Raw genomic sequence first — 7,268 nt, forward strand, 5'->3', positions numbered from 1 at the left:
GTTCCTTTGGACTGTGACAAAAAATAGCTTGGAATTAGCTACATTTTCAGGCTTAAGTAACCTAACATTTCATTATTGATGGTGTTCTTTCCCACGGAGAAATTGCACTATTAGAAAATTTGTCTTCCATCTGAAAATAGGGTTTTTAAAAGGGTATTCTAAGAGCTGACGTTATTAGATATACTCAGAAGAGAAATAAACAGATAAAACAACAGAGTGATGCAGTCCATAACTAAATTGTAGCAATAAATGTGGGAATGTAGCCCTCAATGGCTATTGCTCAGGAAGTCTTTATTGTGGGTATAAGGGAATGGCCAAATGAAAAGACCAGGTCTCAGTAGTGTCATGTTCTTGAGTTGCATGGAGGAAGGAAGTTTTGTCCACCTGCCAGCAATAAATGTGTTCCTTGGACCTTTGACTTTCTCTTTTCTAGCAGTTCATGTCCTTAGAACACGGTGGGTTTAGATTTTATTCTGAACCTTATTGTGCTCACTAAAAGGGGTTGTTAAGTCTTAACTTTGTTTTGTTCTGTGTCAGGCACTTTATGACTTCGAGTGCAGTGACATCCGGCCTTTCATTAGGGATTTAGGTACTACCATAATGAAAAAAATAGAGCAGTTAACTGGAAAAACTAAGCTATTTCTATTGACTGGTTTTGGACCCAGTTTAAGATTCTGCATTTTTGTCTCTTGTTTATGTTTTAATTTGGAGATGAAATGCTCAAAGTGGTCTTTGAATTTCTGAAGAAAAAAGTCCTCGAAACACCTTGTGTCAGTGAGACATATGGATGTAATAACAACCTTAAGGATTTTACCTTGGCTTTCCACTTCTGGTACTTGATGGGCATTTGCCTGTCAGTTGTTAAAGGTGAAGTTTAATGTAGAAATATTTAAAACAATATAAAAGCATAGTAATTTTGCCTGTTTCTTAGTGGAAGTTGTTTTCACTAAGGGGAACTTCAGAAGGCAGAGTGTTCTCCTGTGTCCTGCTATCTGACATCTGCAAAATCTGACTAACCTGCAGTTGAAGGGAAGTGGCAGAAAAATGAAGCTGGAAGCAGACTTTATGAAGAAGGATAAGGAGTTTCATGTGTGAAAACCTTGGCTGTAATGCCATAAAGAGGTCTGGGACTTTTTTTGCAGAAAAAGCAAGAAAGAGGAAGGTTTATTTTTCCATAGTCTTGTACGGATAAAAGAGGGTCAGAGCACTTCTGAACTTGTGCTGATGGCAGGGGAAAAACTGAGTTTTCCTGCATTCCCTCTTTTTTTTTTTTTTTAATTTATTGCTCTGCTTTCTGTAACAGTTTCACTCCTGTTGTTTAAAGAGTGCAAGCTGCAGGCAAACTCATGGACCTCTTAAAAATTAAATACCGACTGTTCCTGCCTTGTGTGTTAGCAGTAGATATTGAGACAGGGAGTAGACAAGTGTACAGTTTTGGAAGATCCAGTGCTGAATTTCTGCCTTAGATGAGATGCAGGGCAACACAGTGAAATTCAGGATGTTCATCAGATTTGAACTTCTTGGAATATTCTGGGTGATAGTAGTAATCTGTTAAGTTTTAAAGTGCTCTGGGCTTTGACTAGACTCTCAGACTTCGAGTCTCAAAACTTAAATGTTGTTGGTACATCTGTCAGCATCATGGGGAAAATAATTTTATTTCATTTAAAAAAATCTCAGTGTGTACTTGTGACACAATGTACATCTCTTTCTGTAGTCATTTTTTTCTTACAAGATGTGACTGGATCTTAAGCACAAGATCATATGGACGTGTAGAAAAGGGAGGGAAGTTGCTGAAGTCAAATTGTCCCTCTGTCTTTCCCAGCTTACTTCTGTCAAACTGTTCTCTCTCCTGTTTCACGTGGCCTCTCCCATAGTGCAGATTTCAGTCTCCCCAGTCAACTTGCAGTGCCTCAGTATTGTGTTGCTGGAGTTTAATACCATTACCATGCTACAGTCTAACCCTGTTTTGTTTTGTCTGGGCCACTCTGAACAGGGAGAACAATCCTAGAACAGAATCATTTAGGTTGGAAAAGGCCTCTGAGATCATCGAGTCCAACTGTTAACCCAGCACTGCCACGTCCACTACTAAACCATGTCCGTCAGTGCCACATCTACATGTCTTTTAAATACCTCCAGAGATGGTGACTCTACCACTGCCCTGTGCAGCCTGTTTCAATGCTTGACAACCCTTTTGGTGAAGAAATATTTCCTAATATCCAATCTAAACCTCCCCTGGCACAACTTGAGGTCATTTCATCTTCTCCTATGGCTTGTTACTGGGGAGAAGAGACCAACACCCATCTGGCTACAACATTCTTTCAGGTAGCTGTAGGGAGCAAGAAGGTCCCCCAGAGCCTCCTTTTCTCCAGTCTAAACACCCCCAGCTCTCTCAGCTGCTCCTTGCTAGACTTGTGCTCCAGACTCTACACAAGCTCCATTGCCCTTCTCTGGGCATGCTCCAGCACCTCAGTGTCTTTCCTGAATTGAGGGTCCCAGACCTGAACACAGGATCTGAGGTGCAGCCTCAAGTACAGGGGCACATTAACTGCTGAATTCCTGCTGGCCACACTATTCTTGATCCAGGCCAGGATGCCATTGGCCTTCTTGGTCACATGAGCACACCCTGGCTCATGTTCAGTCACTGTTGACCAATATCCCCAGGGTCCTTTTCCACCAGGCAGCTTTCCAGCCACTGTTCCCTCAACCTGTAGCGCTGCAGGGGGTTGTTGTGACCCAAGTGCAGGACCCAGCACTTCACCTTATTGAACCTCATCCAGTTGGCCTCAGCCCATCATTCCAGCCTCTCCAGATCCCTCTGCAGAGCCTTCCTGCCCCCCAGCAAATGAACACTCGCACCCAACTTGGTGTTGTGTGCAAACTTACTGAGGGTGCACTCAATCCCCTCGTCCACATCATTGATAAAGACATTAGACCCTGAGTTCATGTGCCACAATTAAATTTGGTGTTAATATTGTCTAACATAATTCTTCTATATTGTCTTCGTCAGGTTCTCCTGTTTTTTGAAGCATGGCCAATAAGCATTTCATAACAGAAGGAAACTCTTCTGACTCCTTTAAGCAAAGCATGCTGAGATGGGCTGAGGGAGATGTTCTGGGAAGAGGCAAGTTTATGATGTTACCAAAATCAGTCACAATATTAGAGGTGTCCTGATTTCAGCTTGTACATCATTTTTTTCTTGGTGCATACAACTTGAATTGGAAGCAGACAACACAGAAGTTTTTAAATGGTCAAATAATTGATAATATCTGAGAAGTACTATGCTCACTGTTTAATTTCCTTCTAATGTCCCTCAGGAAGCTCTCATTTAATTATTTTGCATCCTTGACATCTGCTTTCCAGTGTAAATGGCTTTTCTCCAGAATCATGTCAGATCTTTTTTGGAGTCACTGCTTGTCTCTCTCAGGTAAGAAGTGAACCATATTTCAGTCTACTCCAATGTACACTATGTTTGTGATGCTTTGGGTTTTTTTGAGGAGAGATACCAGTTTTTCTGTTGTACTGTGACTTTTTTTCTGTATGTTAGGTGAATTATCACCTGACAGCTGTTCACTGAAAATGAGGCCGTGAACAGTTCAAACTGAACATTCAGTCAGTAATTTGTCTTCTATTCAGCTTTATGATGATTCTCAAATGCAGAGTACACTGGACTGCAAAGTCTTTGCTGCTATTCTGCGTTTTCTGTTTCTGCACTAACACAATATTCAGTCAACGTGTTTTACTACTAATGCACTGAAAACTTAACAGGGGTTCCAGTGAGTAAAGCAAGTGGAAGGGTGGTGCTTCCATGGCTTGTGTTCATAGGCAGCTCTGTAGATCTGTCACCAGAGTGAGTGCAGACACAGGATCAGGGCCAGGTGCTCATGGAATAGATGTGTGTGTGTGCTTTAGACTTTTTAGCCAGTTATTACTGTAATACTGTCACTAACTCTCATTGGTAATGGCTTCAATGCATGTGGCTTTCTTAGCATGGGAGGGGGACAGTGCTGTGGCATAAATTGTAAGAAATAAACACTTTAGTTCTTTACACAGGCTGTTAATTTGGTCTACTTGTTAAAATTCTGTTTAATGATTTTATACAGATTGTCCAAGCTAAATAACTCCAGTTTGCTTGATCACTAACTTTTTTTCTCTAGTGGAGGGTGATATACTAGTGTTGAGTTTTACAGGAGTAAAGAGTGTTTTTATTTTCTCAGTGTAGGTTAAGAATTATTATTTAGAAGTTCTTTTTCTTGTTGTGTGTCTTTGTCACCGTTTTTCTCTGTAACTTCCATGCTAATTTGGTATTTAAAAGTAATAGGTAATACATTAGCCAGACTTGTAAATGGTGTGTCATGTATTATAGTAAAATTCTTCCAGCTGAAGACAGCTGGGTGTGTAGAATTAAAGGCTTTTTTACCTTCCTTTTAGGTTTCGTCTGAAGACCGAAGTACGCTGTGGGCTTTGATTACTTTTTATGGAGGGAATTGCCAGCTGAGCCTCAATAAGAAGTGTACTCATTTGATTGTGCCTGAGCCAAAGGGGGTAAGAGTTTATTAGATGTACGGTTCTTCTTGTTGTAGCTCTCATTTGCTTTTGAATAATGAGAAATTTTCCAACTCCCTGAAGTTAGAATTCTTAAGACTGTTCATTAACAACTAAATTCAGCACAATTATGCATTGCAGCTCTTCAGTGCATACTTATTTTCTCCATGGCTTTAAGCGTGATTAATTCAAAAGTTGTTCAGTTTCATACCAGTATTTGAATTCCTGTTTGAACAAAGAATTTTAATTTTATTCTTTGTTCTGTTTGTCTTAATCTAATTTTGACATGTCATAGTCAATAGTGTTTGTGATTCGTAAATTTGTAGATACAGAATCAGTGAAGAAAATGAAGGACAAAATTGAAAAATTGCATAGAATGCCCTTCAATGTTAAGAGGGAGAAAGGAATAAAGAGAGCAGAAGGAGGAACGGTTTTTTTCTTGTGTTTATTGTAGTGTGCTGACCAGCACAAGGCAGAGCAGGACAATGCCTCCCTCAGCCAGCTACAGTGCTGTGCTTGATGCACCCAGGACAGGGTTGTCCCACTTGCATGCCAGGGCACACTCATATTCAACTACCAACCCAACCCCCCAGATGCCTTTCTGCAGGGCTCTTCTCCAGACTCTTATCCCCCACTTTGTACCTGAAACCATGGTTATGCCATCCCAGGTGCAGGATCTGATGGTTGCTCTTGTTAAATTTCATGTGATTGGTGATGGCCCAGCTCTCTGGTCTATCCAAATCTCTGTAAGGCCTCTCTACCCTTGGAGGGAGTCCACAGCTTCCTCTGGTTTAAATACCATCATTTGATTTCTTATTCCCATGTAGGAAATCAAATGCTGCTGTCTTTATGCTGGTGGAGAAACTGAATGAGGAAGATCAAGTAACAGGCTAAAGGCAGCATTGAGCACATCAGAATAGCCTCCTGTACTACAATGGCAGTAATGCTTTGGTTATAAATAGTTCACTGAAACTTCATGAACTGTTCAGGTATTCCTCTTCCTGAGGAACAAATATACTTGTAATTGATTTAGCATGTTAGTTCAGAGACTGAAAATACTTTAAACAAATTGAAGCTCACTTAAAAATGATTCCATGGGTGCTTTTAGTTCATCTGGTGCATGGAGCAAGCTTTGGGTTTTGTGTTTTACTTTTTGTCCTTTAAGAACATGAGCACATTTCCATCACATTTTTTTTTAAATTTCAAATCAGTGGAAGGGGTATGACACAGTTTAGTTATTTGAATATGAGTAACTCTAAGATCAAGTTCTGTACCTCCTTACCTAAATCTTGTGAAACTTTGTCAAGTTCCTCATGTTGTTCTATACAAATTGAGTATATTATTGTTCCACCAATGACCCTTTTAATATTTTGGAGTGAATGTAAACTATCTAAGATAAGACAAAAACTTATGGCTAGTAGAATGACAGTAAATTTATGTGTGCATACATAGGGAAATGTATTAGAATAAAACGTAGGCTGGCAATGGGAGAAGAGAAAGTGTGGACATGGGAAATTCTTGCCTCTTTAAAATGTGAGAACCTTTGTAGGGTTGGGGTTTTTGTGGTGGATGTGTGTGTGGGTTGTTTTGATTTTTTTTTTTAAGCACATGATCTTTCTCCTGTGGACTGTTTAGAGGGCTGTATTCAACACCACCTTAGTTGTCTCTATTAGCTAATTATGAATTAGCATTTCCTTTCTGTAGGATAAAAATATTTTAATTCACATAATCATTGAATGGGAACAATTCTATGGGATGATTACTTAAAGTGCTTCCAGTCCTGCTGCTGCGACGCACCTACTACAAGGGAATCTGCAGCAGTTTGTAACGAGAACAGTTTTGTCACTAGGAAAACTTAAATGATTGCTTTGACTAGACACAAGATGATAAAACAAGATTGTTAATAATTCTCACCACCAAGAATGAATAAAAACGCGTGTCGGCAAGTAAACTTGATTTCATCTCTAATTTCTTTATTGGGTATGAATGACAGTTTCATTGTAGAAAATAACTCTAGAGAATCATTAAATTAAATTAATTTCCTCTGAATGTGCTTGTTGTTAACTTATATTGTTTGACATACAAAGAAAATCCCAGTTCAATGACTTCTAAATATTAGATCCTGAAATTAGTTTCAAATTTTCTAAAGGAAGCTTTCCTTTTTTTTCCCTTGCTGTTTTGATATATTGAGGGGTTTCCATCAAAAAGATGTTCGAATAAATACAACACTGATTCTATAAGATTTATATATATCTTCAAATGGTGAAATGAGAAGGGAGGAGGGAGGGATAAAATTTGCTACTTTGTCAACATTGTAACCTTGCACTGAAATGGATTTAGATAATATTGGACAGAATGTAACTTTGTAGTTGAGGGCAACATTACAGTTTGGAGCTTCTGAGAAGGTGTATGGGAAATACCTGACTGATTTCTGATTTGTATTCCTGTTGAAATGCATTTTTTTTCAGTGACCACCTTGTAAATATTTGTCTCTACTTTATTATTAAATTTTGACTTTCTTCCTAGATGCATTTTGTTTGGTTTTTTTTTTACTTTTTATTTTAGTGGACAAAATGTAAGTATAAACTGTATTTAAACTCACCATAATGTCCACCTAAAATCACCTGCATTCTGGTATTGACTGCTGATGTACTAGCTGCAGGAGTTCTGAAGGATTTTTCAGAACCAAATTTCATTATTTTCAGAACCAAATTTCATTATTTTCA

The 7,268-nt window shown here is 38.9% G+C and overlaps 1 protein-coding gene across 1 annotated transcript in view; it reads left to right on the forward strand.

Moving 5' to 3' along the window:
- Positions 1 to 7,268, forward strand: part of PAXIP1 (PAX interacting protein 1) — a 35,102-nt gene that overhangs the window by 7,876 nt on the left and 19,958 nt on the right. Inside the window, exons 4-5 of the mRNA XM_027686964.1 lie at positions 3,361 to 3,424; positions 4,429 to 4,542. Coding sequence (XP_027542765.1) covers positions 3,361 to 3,424; positions 4,429 to 4,542 — 178 coding nt within the window. The remainder of the gene's footprint in view (positions 1 to 3,360; positions 3,425 to 4,428; positions 4,543 to 7,268) is intronic.

The sequence above is a fragment of the Neopelma chrysocephalum genome, unplaced genomic scaffold, assembly GCF_003984885.1.
Source record: "Neopelma chrysocephalum unplaced genomic scaffold, ASM398488v2 Primary Assembly neopelma1_72, whole genome shotgun sequence".
Taxonomy (NCBI): Eukaryota; Metazoa; Chordata; class Aves; order Passeriformes; family Pipridae; genus Neopelma; species Neopelma chrysocephalum.